Source organism: Prunus mume, linkage group LG5 (genome assembly GCF_029339155.1).
Source record: "Prunus mume cultivar Tortuosa linkage group LG5, ASM2933915v1, whole genome shotgun sequence".
NCBI classification, from domain to species: Eukaryota; Viridiplantae; Streptophyta; class Magnoliopsida; order Rosales; family Rosaceae; genus Prunus; species Prunus mume.
This window is the reverse complement of record NC_142702.1, coordinates 21,802,155-21,819,910: the sequence shown is the minus strand read 5'-3', so window position 1 is coordinate 21,819,910 and position 17,756 is coordinate 21,802,155. Positions and strand designations below refer to the sequence as shown.

The 17,756-nt window shown below is 36.0% G+C and overlaps 4 protein-coding genes across 4 annotated transcripts; all 4 read left to right on the top strand.

Moving 5' to 3' along the window:
* Window positions 1-2,203: 2,203 nt before the first annotated feature.
* On the top strand, window positions 2,204-4,034 carry LOC103332075 (Ribosomal L5P family protein). Its single transcript, XM_008234767.2, has 3 exons — window positions 2,204-2,539; window positions 2,897-3,097; window positions 3,577-4,034. Exons 1-3 carry the CDS (start codon window positions 2,282-2,284, stop codon window positions 3,904-3,906), a joined length of 789 nt encoding a protein of 262 aa, XP_008232989.2. The 5' UTR covers window positions 2,204-2,281; the 3' UTR covers window positions 3,907-4,034.
* A 1,039-nt stretch (window positions 4,035-5,073) lies between these two features.
* On the top strand, window positions 5,074-8,560 carry LCBK2 (Diacylglycerol kinase family protein). Its single transcript, XM_008234768.3, has 12 exons — window positions 5,074-5,312; window positions 5,397-5,473; window positions 6,096-6,149; window positions 6,245-6,304; window positions 6,389-6,466; window positions 6,637-6,683; window positions 6,775-6,815; window positions 6,992-7,076; window positions 7,175-7,289; window positions 7,405-7,527; window positions 7,671-7,771; window positions 8,054-8,560. The coding sequence occupies exons 1-12, from the start codon at window positions 5,129-5,131 to the stop codon at window positions 8,181-8,183; spliced, it is 1,095 nt and encodes a 364-aa protein (XP_008232990.1). The 5' UTR covers window positions 5,074-5,128; the 3' UTR covers window positions 8,184-8,560.
* A 53-nt stretch (window positions 8,561-8,613) lies between these two features.
* On the top strand, window positions 8,614-10,442 carry LOC103332077 (Nuclear transport factor 2 (NTF2) family protein). Its single transcript, XM_008234769.3, has 5 exons — window positions 8,614-9,322; window positions 9,449-9,603; window positions 9,729-9,795; window positions 9,902-9,953; window positions 10,041-10,442. Exons 1-5 carry the CDS (start codon window positions 8,953-8,955, stop codon window positions 10,132-10,134), a joined length of 738 nt encoding a protein of 245 aa, XP_008232991.1. The 5' UTR covers window positions 8,614-8,952; the 3' UTR covers window positions 10,135-10,442.
* Window positions 10,443-11,406: 964 nt separating this feature from the next.
* ATSTE24 (Peptidase family M48 family protein) lies at window positions 11,407-17,493 on the top strand. The gene is made up of 14 exons (XM_008234770.3): window positions 11,407-11,563; window positions 12,505-12,652; window positions 12,743-12,827; window positions 12,920-13,015; window positions 13,575-13,640; window positions 13,857-13,955; window positions 14,219-14,332; window positions 14,428-14,538; window positions 15,113-15,175; window positions 15,453-15,545; window positions 15,793-15,906; window positions 16,296-16,367; window positions 16,462-16,527; window positions 17,008-17,493. Exons 1-14 carry the CDS (start codon window positions 11,533-11,535, stop codon window positions 17,122-17,124), a joined length of 1,275 nt encoding a protein of 424 aa, XP_008232992.2. The 5' UTR covers window positions 11,407-11,532; the 3' UTR covers window positions 17,125-17,493.
* Window positions 17,494-17,756: the final 263 nt, after the last annotated feature.

Here is a 17,756-nt window from a genome sequence, read left to right as displayed (position 1 = left end):
GGTAACATAAAAATAAATTCAAGTAAACAGACAAGACATTTACTTAAATGTTTGGAATTGAAATAAGGTAAGGCAATATAAGGAAAAATGAAAGGAAGGCAATAGGTGGCCGTGGTGGCCAAAAGCCCAATGAACGAAATTGGCTTGTTTCAATCCCTTTTAAACCAAAAGCCCGACAAGGCACGGTTCTTAGCTGGCTATGTCTATTTGACTAAATAGTTATGTTTTTGTGTGTGTGTAAAGACTACATCACATTTTAAAATATAATAAATAAAAAATCTGTATGATCTATGTACTCTATTTGACTAAATAGTTTTTTTTCCGTATAAAGACTACATCACATTTAAGAATAAAACAAAAATCCGTATGGGCTACGCACAATGAAAAGGTAAGTAGAATTCTTCTTACGTTCATATCTAACTTTAATTGTCAACCATTTAGTATAGTGACATTTAATGTCTGCTACATTGGAATAAGTTTTAAGTTTAAATCTTATCGACAACAATTTTTGAATATTACTCAAAATCAAACTTATGAGTGTATGAATCCTCTACTTTGTTGATATTATGAACTACATAAACACAGGGTGACCAATTGATATATGGACAATATATTCATCAAATTGCAGAACTGAAGTACTCTAATTGCTAAAGTGATTCATAAAATTGAAAGTAGAAGATTATATTGTGTTTGATTTCTACATCAACTATCAAAGCTGACTAAAGATAGTGAAAGTATGTTCAACCTTTAACATATGTTTTTTTGTTATTGAGAAATTTTGGGATTACATTCATAATTCAACTAAAAAAGTCGTTAGCCACAAAAGGCCATTACAACAACGTAGCGATTCAACATCAAAATTAAGACAATCTGGTGCGGCTTCACTAACGATCACGCAGGATTGAAGAAACTCTAGCATATACATCCCAACTAAGATTGCAAACTTAGAATAATCAAAAACAACTAAGGCTTGAAAAAATCAAGCCATAACAATACAAATAAAACTCTCACAAATGAGAGATGAAAAGCTCTCACAAAATGAGAGGTAAAAACTACACAAAGAACCTAAAGAGTCTTTGTGACTTATTCCAAACATAAAGAAACTGCAAAATGAATGGTGGTGGAGATTCGATGCCAAAATGCTATTGGAGATCTAACATCGAGATGCAGCGGCCTGTGATGATTGAATGAAAATCATAACAAAATGATGACAAATAGGAGAAACCTTATGTCACTAAACATGGGGAAAGAGGAGAAAAGAAGAAGAACAGTGGCTTCCTCCCCTTCAAACTGAAAACATTTTTATGAGTGTTTTTCGAGAAAGAGGAGGCAAAAACCTTAATGTATGTTCAACAATAGTGAGATTTATTGAAAATCTATATTGAATATTAATGTCAATATAAGAAACACCGAAATTGAAAAGAAAAAAAAAATCAATAAAATAGTGATGTAATCAATTAAAGTTGTAGATACCAGATAATGGAAATTTTGGAATGAAATATTCATCTATCTCAAGTGAGCCAGGTGCCTAATTGGATTTTTTGGGGTTTCATAAATGCTTTTAATCCTTACGTTAGCTTCTTCTTCTTTTTTTTTCCTTTTTTTTTTCACCTCTTTTTTATGAGAGTTTTAATTTGTATTATTATGACATGGTTTTTATAAGCTTTATCTCTGTTTGATTAATATGAGTTTGCAATCTTAGTTGACATGTCTATGCTAGAGTTTCTTCGGTCATGTATAATCGTTAGTGGTGGCACATTATTTTAATGTTAACGTTAGATTTCTCTGTAAGAGGTTTTTTTTGCTGAATTATAATCCAATCCAATAATTTATCAAAAAATAACTTAGCGCATTCATATGAATCTATCATCATATCAAAAATTAAAATCTCTTCCTAATAAATTGAAAACCCTAAACTTGGCGATCAAAATAGAAAACGTAAGGACCCAATTTTTACTAAGGCTATTAAATTTGGGCAACACATGTTTTACCATTGGCTAACATATATTTTTCTTTTGGTCAATTGGCTAACATATAATACTTGATCATTTTCTTCCAAATGTACCTACCTTATCCTATTTCATTCACAGAAAGCCATATCCAGTAATCACCCTCAATCTTGCCCAAATTCACAGAAAACCTACCTCACTCAACACTCTTATAGTCACTATCGTAAATAAGTTCCAAACCGAGGTCCTTTCCTCACCTCACGCCCTAAACCCCTACCCTCTTTGAGTCTGAGTTCAAATAACACGCGGACACTGGAAGAACGGAGACAGCAATGGCCTGCCCTTCGCTCTTACGCTCTGCCACGTCATCGTTTCACGGTCAATTCCCAGTTGTTGTGTCACCTCCACCTTTACGACTGTCGTACGGAAACCATAGAAATGGGGGCGGATTGGTGATGCCGGTGAAGGCCTCGGCGGTAGTGCTGGTGGAGAAGTCAGAGGCAGAGAAGGTCAGTCGGCTCAAGACCACTTACCTTGAAAAAATCGTTCCTCAGCTCAAAGAAGAGTTCTCCTACACGAACATCCACCAGGTGAACAAAACCCACCATTTTAATTTTGATTTTGATTTTTGTTAATTTTAATTTTCTGGATATGGGTCTCTTCAGGTTTTAGACAATGTATCTGGGTTGATTTAAAATTATATTGGTTGTGCATCTTTACATGCAATGGTTATTAAAATAACGAAATGGGGTTAGTTTTTTTGGTTGGAAAATGGCTCAGTGTGTTGTTTTGTTGCTCCTAATTTTAGGAACTAGGTGAGAACTTGAGTTTTTAGATTATAAATTTTCGGCTTTCAGAGGCTAACCAAACTTCTTTTCGGTTTTCAAGATTCAGTGCTTTACTATTGTGTTATATTTCTGTTATTTCTGCAATGTGGAACTTGGCAGGTTCCGAAGATTGAGAAGGTTGTTGTGAACTGCGGTATTGGAGATGCTCAACAGAATGCTAAGGGATTGGAAGCAGCAATGAATGACTTGGCGCTCATTACCGGGCAGAGACCCGTAAAGACACGAGCAAAGGTTTCCCTTGCTACCTTCAAGATCAGGGAAGGCCAGCCACTTGGGATTGCTGTCACACTTAGAGGAAATGTGAGTTTGCTTTTCCCTCTAAATAGTGTATCTTATCTTCTGCTTGATTTCGTTTACGTAGGTACTAGCAAGACTGATTTTTGTGAGCATGTCTATTATTCAGGTTTCTTATCATCTCCCGTTCAATATTTGAAATTTTGTTAATGAAAATTTAAGACAACACTGTAAATCATGTGGAGGCCCATCTGGAAGTTCTTTACATTATGATGGTAACACAATACTAATATCTTGTTGCTAGTGTAACATATCGTTAATAACGGAACCAGAAAGGAGCAGCTTCTTCATTTCTGTAAGGTTACCATAGGCAAAGAGTGCCTATGAATGAAGAGCAATGAACTATGGTGCAATTGTTGGTGTTATATGTGCTCAAAGGATTTGAACCAGTATTTCCTGTGGCAAAACTTTTCAAAAATGTCTGTTTCTCTAAAAACCCAAATGCATCCAATCTCATGCACTAGACTTACTATTCTATTTTGTAGGTGATGTACTCATTCCTTGATCGGCTGATTAACTTGGGACTTCCTAGGACAAGGGATTTCCAAGGTCTAAACCCAAATAGTTTTGATGGAAACGGAAACTATGCCGTTGGCATTAAGGAACAGAGTGTGTTCCCAGAGATCCGGTTTGATCTTGGTAAGGGCAGGGGAATGGATGTTTGCATTAGAACAACTGCTAAAACAGATAAAGAAGCTCAGACACTTTTGGCTCTGATGGGGATGCCATTCAGAGAGACCGGCCCTGTTAGTGCCGTGCGCAAGAAGAAGCTCAAGTCTCACCATTTCAGTTCCAAGGGAAGAGGACGAAGATGAGGGTTTTGCCGTTTCGAGAGGATGACACTTTGCTGTTGTTTTGTATTCCTGCCAAGTTAAAACCACCAACAACAGTTCTGTAACTTCTGTATGTTCAATGAATATGATCTTTATTCTTCTTGTGTAAATTATGCAGCTGTGAATGGCTAGTTGCCCATTGCTTAAAACAAAACCATTGTGTCGTAAATTGTGGTTAATAAAGAAAAAGAATCTCAAAAACTAAATGAGTATAATTTATGTCACTATCAATCATAAAATAATTCTGATTAAAACTTAACATTTTCCTAATCCTGATCAAATATATCGATCTTTACTAAGGACGTAGGTTCCCATCAAAATATTTTTGTCACGTGTGAAATATTAGCCAAAGATAATAATAATAATAATAAAGAAAAAAAGAAAGGGATATGATTTCCCATTTCCCTTTTTTCCACTTACACTCCTTTTGCTTTTTAATACTTTTTAATCAATTTTATTCATTCTCTTTCCTATTCTACCATTACCCTCCATTAATTTCTTTTTACTTCACTTTCACATTAGTTCTTTTTCTTTATACTTAATTTTCAAACTTGCACTCTATTTTCAGTTTTTTTTTTCCTTTAATCGAGTAAGAAATTAAGTTTTTTTTCTTCCTTTAATACTGAAAATGGAGTAAGTTAGAAAATTAAGAATAAAAAAAAAGAAATAGTATAAAAGTGAAGTAAAAAAGAAATTAATATAGAGTAAGGGTAGAATAGGAAAGAGAATGAATAAAATTGATTAAAAAGTATTTAAAAAACAAAAAAGTATAAGTGTAGAAAAAGAGAGTGGGGAAATCAGCTCCCAAAAGAAATTATCTCCTAAAGAGTGAAAATAATCACCAAGAGTGGCTAAGTGGTTTGTCCGCCATTTGGATAAGGCTTTGGGTTCGGTTGGGTTTGCTCCCTAGTTTGAGTCCCAGCAGTTGCAACACCTAGTGGCAGCGGCATTCTCAGTTCTATGAGTGAGGATTAGTTGAGGTGCGCAAGCTGGTCGGACACCTCGTGGTACTTGCTATAAAAAAAGAAAAATAAAAAAATGAAATGACTGCTCTGTTTCACACTGCTACAGAGTGTGATGCACAGGAGAATATTTTGCCACCATAAATTTACGCCCGTGTGAGAAATCTCATTAACTACTTAACCCTGTGTTTTTTTGGAGAAACTGCATAATTAAACCCAAAACTTAAAAAAGAAGAAAAGAGATGAGCATGAATCAGATAGCATTTGGAACTGGAATAGCAGGGGTGAGAGTATCAATGGCGAAACCATGGGCTGTCAGAGCAGAGCTACCCAGGGCTCCTGATCTATGTGCTGACCGCTCCATTCTGCGAAGTGGGTCTTCCTCATCTCGCCGTCGTGACCTCGTTTTCGTCGTCAATCCTAGCGGTCTCTCTCTCTCTCTCTCTCTCTGTTTTTGTGGTTTTGTGTGTAGTGGGTTTTGTTGATTAGAGAAATGGGAAATTGGAGCAGGTGCTAATGGGAGGACAGGTAAAGAGTGGAAGAAGCTGCTGCCATATCTAAGGTCTCGCCTTGGTGCCGATTGCAATGTGAGTTTCTTTTCTCTCTTTGGTTATGACCTAGTGATTGCGTATTTGAGCTTGACCCAGTGATCCAATTCTAATTAACTAATTCGTTGGAGGTTGGAACTTGTCACCCACTAATTTTTTGTTACTGTTGGTTGTACATCCATTGCTTGTGTTGTGTTTGTGCCTTGGCAACCAGTAAGATCACTAGGGATTTATTTCTTCCACGAAATGTCTATTTATCAACTGGTATTATGCTTATTTAATTTGAAGGGAAAACATTCTTTAGATTATATGATATGAATTGTATGAATTCATAAATCATTTATGCCCAGGAAATTAAAGGCTTTTTTTTTTGGTAAAGCATTTTTCATTGTTGTCCCTCATATAAAAGGTGTTCATTATCGATGGTTCTCCAAAGTGCTCTGTGGTTTGAAGAACCTTTCGCTTATTTTTTTACTTTTTGGTTCTTTCTTGTAGTGAATTTGGTGATCGTGTGTGTGTGTCTGTGTTAACTCAATAGGTGACATTGACCATATCACTCTATTCAATTATTCATTTGCAGCCTGTGCTTCATCTGTTTTGTTTCTGTATTGAGGCACACTTGCTGAACTTATATACTTTCACTTGTTTATGTTATGGGCAGATATGCGAATCTTTAACGTCAGGTCCTTCTCATGCAATTGACATAACGAGAGAGGTGGGCTTTGTTACTTTTATTATTTGAGCTTGACCTAAATCCAGTTTCTATAGAAGATTGGTTTAAAATGGGCTCTATCATTCATATGCATGCAGGCTATAAGGGAGGGTGCTGATGCTGTAATAGTGGTGGGAGGAGATGGAACTCTGCATGAGGTGCAACTTTCTCTGAGATTATAAAATTCGTGGAAAGATTGTGTCAACTAGTCTCACTCATCTACGTTGGCTTGTAATAAGCAGGTTGTCAATGGATTCTTTTGGGCAGGAAAACCTGTTACTAATCATGATAGAGAGGTCACCCATTCAACTGCACTCGGTGTAAGTGATTACCATGAGAGTCTATTAATCTTAGTTTCAAATTGTTTATTGTTGTATGTAAATGAAACTTCATCTGCGACATGTTCAATTGATCCTTTAACATTAACAGCCTGGTTTCGATGCTTTGGATTTCTGAAGAGAATGTATAACTTATTTTGTGCTTTGTACAGCTCATTCCTTTGGGGACTGGGTCTGATTTTGCCCGAACTTTTGGCTGGTTAGTTCATGCTTTGCAATCTGGTGTCATTTCATAAATTTCTCTAAGTTTAGACTTGCTCTAAATGGTTGAATGTCTGTTGTTTTATTAGGAAAAATGATCCTCATGAAGCCATTGACCGCATAGCTAAAGGTTCTCTCTCTCTCTCTCTGTGGCTTGCTTAGGCTTTATTTATTTTATCTTTCTAATTTTGCTCACTTTTGTATTGTGCGTCTTTGAATCGAGATTGAAGGAAAGCTTTCACTTACTGTATATTTGTATTGTGTTTGTCATTTATAATATGGTAAAAGGATAATTGTTTTTTGCAGGGCAGAGATCACGGATAGATGTTGGTGTTATTAGTGGAGAAGATGGAGAACCCCATTACTTTGTTAATGTTGCTGACATTCATTTGTAAGGTTAACTTGGAAAATTTGACAATTTAGTTTCAAAAAAGGTACATGCTGATCTTAGAAAGTCTTGTTGCCATTTTTTGGGGGGATATTTTGCAGGAGTGCAAAAGCAGGATACTATGCTTCTAGATACAAGAGATTTGGCAACTTGTGCTATGTTATTGGTGCTTTGAAAGCCTTTGTTGGGCACCGTAATCAGGACCTTAAAATCAAGGTCAATATTTGTAATGCATTGTGCACTAGTAGTCAGTAGCCTATTGCTTGCTTGTTTATTTTCCATACAGACACTCGTACCATTTTTTTAGCTTAATAGAGTGTTTTTAGTTTAGGTCAATGAAGGGGAGTGGGAACTATACTCTCAAGTAACAGCCCTTTGCATCGGAAATGCAAAATTCTTTGGCGGTGGCATGAAAATTACACCAAATGCTGACCCTCACAGCGGCAATTTTGAGGTGGATTAGTGTTTTCTGCATATAACCTTCCTAATTTTTCACAAATTTTACTTTTTACTTTTTTCATATTTTATATAAGGTACTTTATATATTGCAATGTTTTTCCCAGTATGTTTGATCTTTGTTATAAACTTTCTTGGCAGGTTGTGATTCTTCAGGACTTCAAGTGGTATGACTTTATTCTGAAGCTACATAAGCTGTACAATGGGACACATCTAACAGTGAAAAATGTATCTTCAAGAAGGTAGGTCTTGTTAGGTGGAATACAATAACATACTGTTTATGTTCCTTGCTCTCTCTCCCTCTCTCTCTCTCTTTTCCCATGCATACATTTTCCCTGTTTCTTTATTTGTAACCAACGGTACTCATCACATCAGGATGCATACATGTAGATTTCTGTTTTGAATTGCTTAAGATGTCAGGACTCAAATGATTTAAATTGGCTGCTTGAGTCAATTCATCTGCAGCTATTACATGTAGTGATTTGTCGTTGGATTCCTTTTATACATTTGTGTTCTTGTTGCAGCGTGCACTCTATTGAAGTGGAAGACGTCTCAGGCAGTGGAAGCATTTATGTTCAATCTGATGGTGAACATTTAGGATTCCTGCCTAGGAAATTTTGTATATTACCTTCTGCAGTCGAGATGATATGTTGACATGAACCCAGGAACTTGTAGTCCTATTGAAGAAATTTAGAAGTTTGCGGAGAAAGCTAAGCATCAGTTCTAATGCTAGAGATGAAATGAACCGGGAAATTCCTTTTCGTGGAATAAGTAATCAGACAGTTTATACATACAAGCGACTAACATTACTGAAGCTCACAAACTGTAATGGAATTGCAGCTCATCATAACGGGTCACTAACTTCTAACTATTCATACAATCTCCGATAGTCAAGCCAAAGCAGCTGACATGACATCAGTTCTGGTGTATGGTGGTGTGTTGTAACTTGTATGTTAGACTACACTCTGTTTTGCTGCCTACTGGCATAATGTTCTGTATTCCGGCTTTGCTAATATTTTGGTATTCTCCTAGCTTATCATCCCCCCTCAATCTGGAGGGAAAGGATTTGTGACATTCTTTGAATGCATCAACTTTTATTGGTAACTGCAGCAGGAGCAAAAGTAGCCTGAATAGAAAACGCAGCACGGCAAGAGCACACTGTGTTTCTCTAGAAAAGGAGAGGCGTTTCAACCGCAGTAAATTTTCTTACAGTGATGAAAAATTTAAGGTGCATGTCGATGTGGTCACCAGTTTGGTAGTTAAAAGTATTTTTTTTGGCTTTCAAGGGCCTAAAAGACTGAAACTACATTCGTCAATTTATTTATGGCTATCATTCACTGTGGTCCTTAGATATTTAAGTGACTCTGAGACAAACTTCACAAAACTCTGTCCAACCACCATCTCTCTCTCTCTCTCTCTCTAAATGGCAAATATTTTCTCCCATGCTTCCATTACACCCCACCTCACTGCCCAGCACAACAAGAAGTACGTCAATTTCCAGCCAAACCATCGATACAGTGTCTACAGATTTCGTTGCAGTGGAGAAAAGTTAAATCAAACAAGTGATTCACCAACTGATAAACAATCCCAACCTGAAAAGGCACTGCTTAAGGTGGCTTGGTATAGCTCTGAGCTTCTGGGAATTGCCACGTCATTTTTCCGGCCACCATCGAAAGCCGAAGCTCCTGAAACTGCAGCTCTTGAGCTTGCAAGAGATGGGTCAGGAGCAGTTGATCGAGCCATGGTAGTAAAATCCATCAAACAAGACTTTGAAAGATCATACTTTGTCACAGGTTTTTTAGAACCCAATTGAATTTTGTTGGTCTCTTGTTTCTCGTCTCTTTTAAATGAGCGTTTATTGTTAATTTGGTTTATGCTAAGTTGCTAACTGGTGGACAATCTTTACCTTTAATTACTAGGGAACCTTACCCTTGATGCATATGAAGAGGATTGTGAATTTGCTGATCCAGCAAGTTCTTTCAAAGGGCTTCAGCGTTTCAAAAGGAACTGCACAAATTTTGGGTCCCTTTTAATGAAGTCCAATATGAAGCTCATGAAGTGGGAAGATTTTGAGGTAACATCACCCTTTAAAAATTTCACATTTCCTTCCATGTTTTCCTCATTATGTACGTATATAATATACATACACATATATGCTTATATACAGATATAAAGTTTTCATCAAACTTTTGGTTGCAGGATAAAGGAATTGGTCACTGGAGATTTAGTTGCATCTTGTCATTCCCTTGGAAGCCCATTCTATCTGGTATGCTTTTAGCTTTATCCTGTAGGGGTCAAAAACCATTCAGCTAGCTAACAAACCAAGAAAAAAAGTGCTTGTTCTAATCTGAATTCTGAACCAAATGTTGCAGCAAGTGGATACACAGAGTATTATTTTGATGAACTCTCTGGGAAGGTTTGCAGGTAACTTTGTTACAATGAGGCAACTTTTTCTTATCTTTCCAAGTTTCCAACCTTGTCACTTAACTGGCTGTTTATGGAAATTTTCAGGCATGTAGAGCATTGGAATGTTCCCAAAATGGTTTTACTGAAGCAAATTCTGAAGCCAAGCAGAGGGTTTTGGCTTAAGAAAACAGGTGGCTGAAGAATTTGCTGGTGAATAATATTAGCTAATTGTTGGTTTCAGAGACGTACTGTTGGAAAAGTAGGTTGAATTGAATCAGACTCCAAACATGGAAAGGGAGGTCATGACTGGCAAGTTATGCCTAATTTTTCTCGAAGTTATATGATCAGCAGTTTGCTGGTTTATGTGGAAAACAAGTTCTATTTAGTGAAGGATGTGGTGGTTGTCATTAATTAGGCATTATTTGTTACTTTGTAGCCTCATAACATGCATGTAATGACGGTCTGCAAGACTCTAATATACGACCTCCAATACATAAGTTTAAGGTCCGCTATGAGCACGTTCACAGTCAAATATATGTCTCCAAGTCACATAACCGTTGCCCAAAAATAATAATTGAAAGTAGAGAAAGAAAGTATGAAAGTAGGAGAAGAGAGAATCATGTTGTGGTTGTATATCAAATGTGAAGAGGAATGACTTTTTATAGGCATCCAACACTTGTAACATCGAGACATATTAAACCAGAAATTTAAATTATTAAACATAAAAATAAACACTGAAAACTAAAATCTCATAAACAACCAAAAGAATTAAACAACATTTAAAATTTGGATCGGTAAAATTTTAAAACCTTTTAAATGCCAACAAGTACAAGTACAAGCCTTTTATATCAATGCCCAAAAATGCATGTGAATTTGGTGTATACCTTCTCGGAAATAACTATACCACCCCATCGGTGCATGCATGCTAAATAGAATACAATGCAACAACTTTACAAAAAGAAGTGTGACTGTGTGATGTCTGTTTTTCTTCGCAGAGGGAAAAGTTTCTTTTTTTTTTGTTGGAAAAAAATGCTTTATTAAAAACCAAAAAAAGAATCATAAGATCAGACAATGAATCTGACCAAGAAAAAAAGATCGGACAATGAATAGGTCATACATAAAATGAATACTTTATTGAATGGCCTCTCGGGTGATATATTTGTTTTTGTTTAGTTTAGTTTTGGGGGGCTTTGCCCAAAAGGTTTCATAAATAATACGAATATTTTTTTGATACTCAAGGACGAGATTCGAACATAAAATTTACGTGCACTCGAATTACAACTCCTTTACTAAATAATATGAATTATTAATTAAATAAATTATCGTTTGAACATACCGTTTAAATTAATAATGTGACAACATAATATATTAGAAAGTTTGTGGGGCTAGTGATTTTTTTTTTTAAACTTTTTATTATAAATGCTTCTGAAAGATAAGAAAATTGATTAATAGGGTTTGCTTACGGTTTATAAGCATTCGGGTAAAAAAAAAAATCGAGTCGGGTAGAAGAAGATCCGGTTCGTTTGCTTCTATTTATTCGTACGAAACACGACTTCATCTCGTCAAAACCTTTCTCTCTGCACCGTCTTACTCAGCCATGGCGTTCCCCTTTTTGGAAGCTGTTATCGGTACTTTACCCATTTCAATATCTCCTTCCATTTATTATCAATATTTGCATTTTCTTTTCCTTCTTTGATTTTTTTATTTATTAAGTTTCTGAACTGCTTGCTTTTAATTGAGAGTCATCTTCTTCTTCGTCTTGTTGCCTGTTATTCAGATAAGTGTGTTGCATCAAAATTTCGTTTTGTGAGTACTCATTTGCTTTTTGTCTGAGAACTTTGTGGATTGTGTTTAAATTTTTTTTTAAGAAATATTTTTGTCCAAATTTTGGTTTTAATGAAATCCTAGGGCTTTTCAAGTTGAAGTTTTTATCTGTATTGTCTAACTGCGATTGTTTTTATGAGCTTGGTGTGGGGTTTCTTTGTGGGTGTTTGGATTGGTTTTCATGTTTTCAGATAGAAGAATTTATGTGTGGTTTCTAGGAAAATGTGGATACTTTGTTCAGTTTGGAAGTTTGAACGGTTGGGTTTTATCAAAATGTGGCGCGACAACCTAAAATGGTTTACCTTTACCGTTTTCTTTCCCATGAAGATTGAACCATTGGGCTTAAGATATAGTTTCTGCTTTATATACTCAGCTTTTATTGGTATCTAAAGACGGTTAGAGAAATAGTGGTCATCTCAATAGCTAACAGAGTCATCAAACCACTCATTAAGAAATGGGAAGACTTGTCAACTACACTCCCCAGCCCCCTCCCCCCTTTTTTCTTTTTATTTTGTCCCTTTTCTCTCTCCATTGTGGTCATTCTTTCTGTTAATTTTCTTGTCTATGCTGCGATTTGGTAGTTTTTCAGTTTCCTTTCAACTTGTGATTCGATTGTTTCTTATCTCACTTTGTTTTGAAATGACTCCCAGCGTTTTCGAGCTTCTTTATCTTTGTTTTCTCTTTTCCCTCTCCCCATCCTGTTTCATTGCTTGTAACTGCTTTTACTTTCTAATTTTTATTACAGGTTTTATGATATTAATGTACATCTTTGAAACTTATTTGGATTTGCGCCAACATACTGCTCTCAAACTTCCAACCCTTCCTAAAACTTTGGAAGGAGTAATCAGCCAGGAAAAATTTGAGAAATCACGAGCCTACAGTCTTGATAAAAGGTATATCTTCCTTGCCATTCTCATTTATAATCTTAATAGACGTAAATGTGCACAGTTGTGCTTCCCTAATGTATCTTTCTTCACTTTCAGCCACTTCCATTTTATTCATGAGTTTGTGACAATACTGATGGACTCGGCAATTTTGTTCTTTCGGGTGTTGCCTTGGTTTTGGAAGGTTAGTAATTGGTAATGTTGTTAGTGCAACCCTCCCTTTCTGCTCTACTTTCATTGCTTAATTATATTTGTTTTTATTTTCAATAATCACAGAGATCAGGAGACTTTGTGACTTTGGCTGGCCTTAATGCCGAAAATGAGATACTGCATACACTTGCATTCTTAGGTGGTGTTATGATTTGGTCACAGGTGCGCACATGATTTTCTTCTTTCAGTATGTAAGATAATTTTTTTAGCTTCATTGTGGATACTGGAATTTTACTTAAGTGTGCTAACCCCATCTTTAGATGTTGTGAAATGTGTACCTGTACCAAGTGCATTAATAAATCTAGTGCTCTCATAGACTATATATATGTTGTTTTGGGGGTTTTTGGGGTGGTGGGGAAGCCTAGTGCCCTAGTTGTGCCGAGGCTTGCTGTTAATGGTTTACTTTATTCATTACCTTGATGGTTTGTACAAGTTTTTGGTCATTATCTGAGCTAATGGGCTAACAGTTAGTATGAAGGCTCTTTTAATAATTCCACAGTGGATATAGTTTTGGTTCTTACAAGGTTGGTAACATTGTTCCATAAGAAACTAATCATCATGTTGTGCTTTAACATCATGGCTGAAAAGCTGAATGACTTGTGGTGGCATGGCTTACAAAGTTCTGAGCATTTATTAGCAATCCCATTAGTATTTGCATTGCCATGATTTTGAAGATCTATTACTTTATTGGGTTACAATCAATAGTTTGTTTCTTCTGCAGATCACTGATTTGCCATTCTCTCTGTACTCCACATTTGTGGTTGAGGCTCGTCATGGTTTTAATAAGGTTTGTATGTGTAATCAGACTTCCTTATCATGTTGCATCTCCAATAAGTTTCTGGTTATTCGTGCTCTCTTATTGGATAGTATTAATCTTACTACTGCTGTACTACCACTACTACTATCAGTTTTACTACAACCACTACCACTATTATATTATTATTTCTTAGGTTCTTCGTCCATTTATTTTCTCTTATCTTGTTGCTATCTGTTTGTTTTACAGCAAACAATATGGTTATTCTTCAGAGACATGGTTAAAGGAATCTGCCTTGCTGTTATTCTTGGCCCACCTATTGTGTCTGCAATCATTGTAATTGTACAGGTAAAGCCATATCTTAGCATTTTTGTGAGCACCTTTTTATTTGCAGTGCTTGGTTCATTTGAATTGATTTAAATTGATCGTTGCGTCTGGAATCCTGAGATATTTATGGTTAGAGTTATTTCGGGGTTGTGGGGAAGGGGAGGTGGGCTGGTTCTGCGTTGTCTTTTAAATACTTCAACTTTAAGTTATCTGCATCTAGTAAGACACAGTGCAAACCATCTTCACTAATTGGTGTTATTTCATGTTCAATTGTGTGGTTGCAGAAAGGAGGTGCTTACCTGGCCATCTATCTATGGGCATTCATGTTTGTTCTCTCTCTTGTGATGATGACGCTCTACCCTGTTCTAATAGCTCCACTCTTTAACAAGTTCACATCTGTGAGTGTTCAAAATATTTGTCATTATGAAATTTATTTCTCCTGTTTTTATGTTTGGTTTCATCATCTTGTTCTCTTTGCTATGTGCGAAAATAGCTTCCAGAGGGTGAGCTCAGGCAGAAAATTGAGAAACTTGCTTCTTCTCTGAAGTTTCCATTGAAGAAGTTGTTTGTCGTTGATGGATCTACAAGGTCAAGTCACAGCAATGTGAGGATTTAAATCTTGTACATTTAATGAGCCTTTCTAAGAAGAAAGATGTATCATTGCACTTCTAGTCAAAAGTGTAAAACTTTGTGCTGTTTTCTACATGCTTCTTTGCTTTTTTGTTAACTAGTAGTAGTAAGGCAAGGCATACTCCTAGTAATTACCATTGTTAACCTTCTTCGCATTAAGAATTAGGAATAGAGAAACTAGATGATAATCTTATTCCGCAAATTGTTTCAGTGGGTCCATTCATATGCTTTAATAATGCACCGAGGGCTTAGTGTGGAATGATCAGGCGCATGGTTTACTCCCATGTGGTCTGAGGTTCGAAACCCCCAAAGGTACCTACCCAGCTATTTGCTACTGTTTCCTGCCTTCCATAGATTGTAGGGTTCGGCATGGGGCCCCAGTTTCAAAGCTGTGTCCGCTTTGCGGATGGGTGGATTTCTGGGTTTTAAAAAAAAGGCTTTAATGATGCACCTGCATTTCGTTGACTTCATTCATGTTTGTTATATTTACTTTGTTCTGAACTGTGTTAATACTGTGGACTTACTCATCTTTACCAATCATGATTTAGGCCTACATGTATGGATTTTTTAAGAACAAGAGAATCGTCCTCTATGATACATTAATTCAACAGGTGAGGAGGCATTACTTTTTGAAATATTTGTTCTTTGTTTTCCAATAAGTATTTTATCCTTTTATCTTGCAGTTTCTTGAACTTTTTATGGAACGAAAAAGGATAATTATTTTAAGGTTGTTGCTAATGGGATGTATAAATATCAGTCAAAAATCATCTTGATTGCCTTCTCCCCAATCTCTTATCTTTAATTGTCTAATTTATTATTTGGTTACTGTGGCTGTATAGTCCCTTTGAATGCAAAAAGGTGTTGATGAGAATATTTGATGGCTTGCAGTGCAAAGATGATGAGGAAATTGTAGCTGTTATAGCTCATGAGCTAGGCCATTGGAAGCTTAATCACACAATGTATTCATTTATTGCTGTGCAGGTATGCTGTAAATTTTTGTGCAAATTGGGTCACTGTTTGATCAATTTTATTGATAATTTAGAATGCTCAACTCCAATATCCTTATTTTTTGGTGATATTGAGTTGGGTGTGATGGCCTGTCCTTATGTGAATAGCTACTCACCACCTAGGCCACATAAGGCAAACTAATGACGTTTCAGGTTGAATCTGAGTTAGTTCTTTAAATGATGTTGTCGGGTTGCTTTATGATTTTTCTCTTTTGGTGCAGATCCTTACATTTTTACAGTTTGGGGGATATACTCTTGTGAGAAACTCAAGTAGTCTGTTTCAAAGTTTTGGGTTTGATACCCAGCCAGTAATCATTGGACTTATCATATTTCAGGTATGCCAATTTCCTTGTATTCTTATATCATCGTGATCTTTTGGTTTCTGAATACTTAATATTATAGAAATTGAGTACTATAGACTACATGTGTCCAGTTTTTACTCTTTTGCGAACATGTACAACAGTACATCATCCTTATGGAGTTCTTGACTCGTGAGAAACTCCTATAATTTTGCTAACCTTGAAGTAGTCAATTATTTCTCTGATATATTAATATATATAGTAGTCAATTATATCTCTGATATATTAAAATATATGATTTTTTTATTATTATAAAGTATTATTTCTCTGTTGAAATGACATTTACAAGATTTATATGTTAAGGAAGATAATGTTTTATCCCAACATCTGCATAATATATTTTTACCCCACGTTGTTGTTTGCAGCACACCATAATACCTCTCCAGCACCTAGTAAACTTTGCTCTTAACCTTGTGAGCCGATCATTTGAATTTCAGGTAAATCTGTACTTCATCAATTACCTCTTTCATTTGTTTTATTTTTCTCCTTGCATCACTGGATCTTTTATTTATCATATTTATTTCTCTGTAGGCTGATGCTTTTGCTAAGAAGCTTGGTTATGCCTCTGCACTTCGAGCTGGTCTTGTTAAACTACAGGTAATTTATCTAATTTTCCCCTCTCATTTAGACATTAATTGATCTGTTCTATTTATTGGATAGCTCTGCACTTAGAAGGCTGTGAACTCAAAATCATGAACGGCATTTCAAAGTTAACCTGTAACTAAAACTTATATTGTGATCCCTTTTCACATTGTTGATTTTTCTGAGCCATTTTATCTTCCATGATTAAGTTCTGACTTATGGTGATGCGTTGGCCAAATAGTACAGACAGATGAATGTGCCCCAAATAAATATGGCTGCCAGGATTTATTTATGATTGAATTATATTTTATCATAGACAGATGAATGTGCCACAAATAAATTTGGCTGCCTGGATTCATTTATGATCGAGTTATTAATATATTTCTCTGTCATCTACAGTGTTTCTAAATTAGTTGATTTAGGTGACTGCGTTTGTACTTTTACCTTGTTGCTAAAACAGTTTGCATTACTAAGTGGGGTTTAATGGTTTTGCAGGAAGAGAATTTGTCAGCCATGAACACTGATCCTTGGTACTCGGCATATCACTATTCTCATCCCCCACTTGTTGAAAGGTTGGATGCAATCGATAAACCGGACAAGAAAGCAGACTGATGTGGGAAACCTTATGGATGATGAACACGGATCCAATTCATCAATCTCAGTTGACAAAGAGCACTGTCCTCGTGATTGTTGACGGCTGTTTTGTTTACTTTATTCGTTTAAACTCATTGTGTATCCACATATCCGTAGCTCAAGTACTCTACCGTTTTTACTTACTAGAACAGGATGGGGTTTACAGTGAATCAGTGATGGGGGAGAAGAATGAACGAATATAGAAGTGAACCATAAACAATCGAATCTTGTTACATGTATAATGTTCGCATGACCTAACAGTTAGAACAGCTCTTATAGCAGTTGCTTTCTGCCCTGTTGTATCTTGATATTTTATTTTCCTAGAAATTGCACGATAGTATTTGTTAAGCATGTGTTGGATTGGAATTCTAAGGTTTTCCGCAGGCATTGTTGAACTCCTTTTACGGGTGCTTTGTATTTTCTGCCCAACTTGTGCGTAAAATGCTGAAGTCAATTGAAGAATATATTTTCTTTTAGAGGTTCATAGATAACACGAGACAGAGAAATAGCAAACATGTGAAAACTGCAAATTGATTTTCTTGTCTCTTTGGTGCATCAACAGTAAATTAGCTGTGACCTTAAAGTGTTTATAGATTAATGCTTTTTGAAAT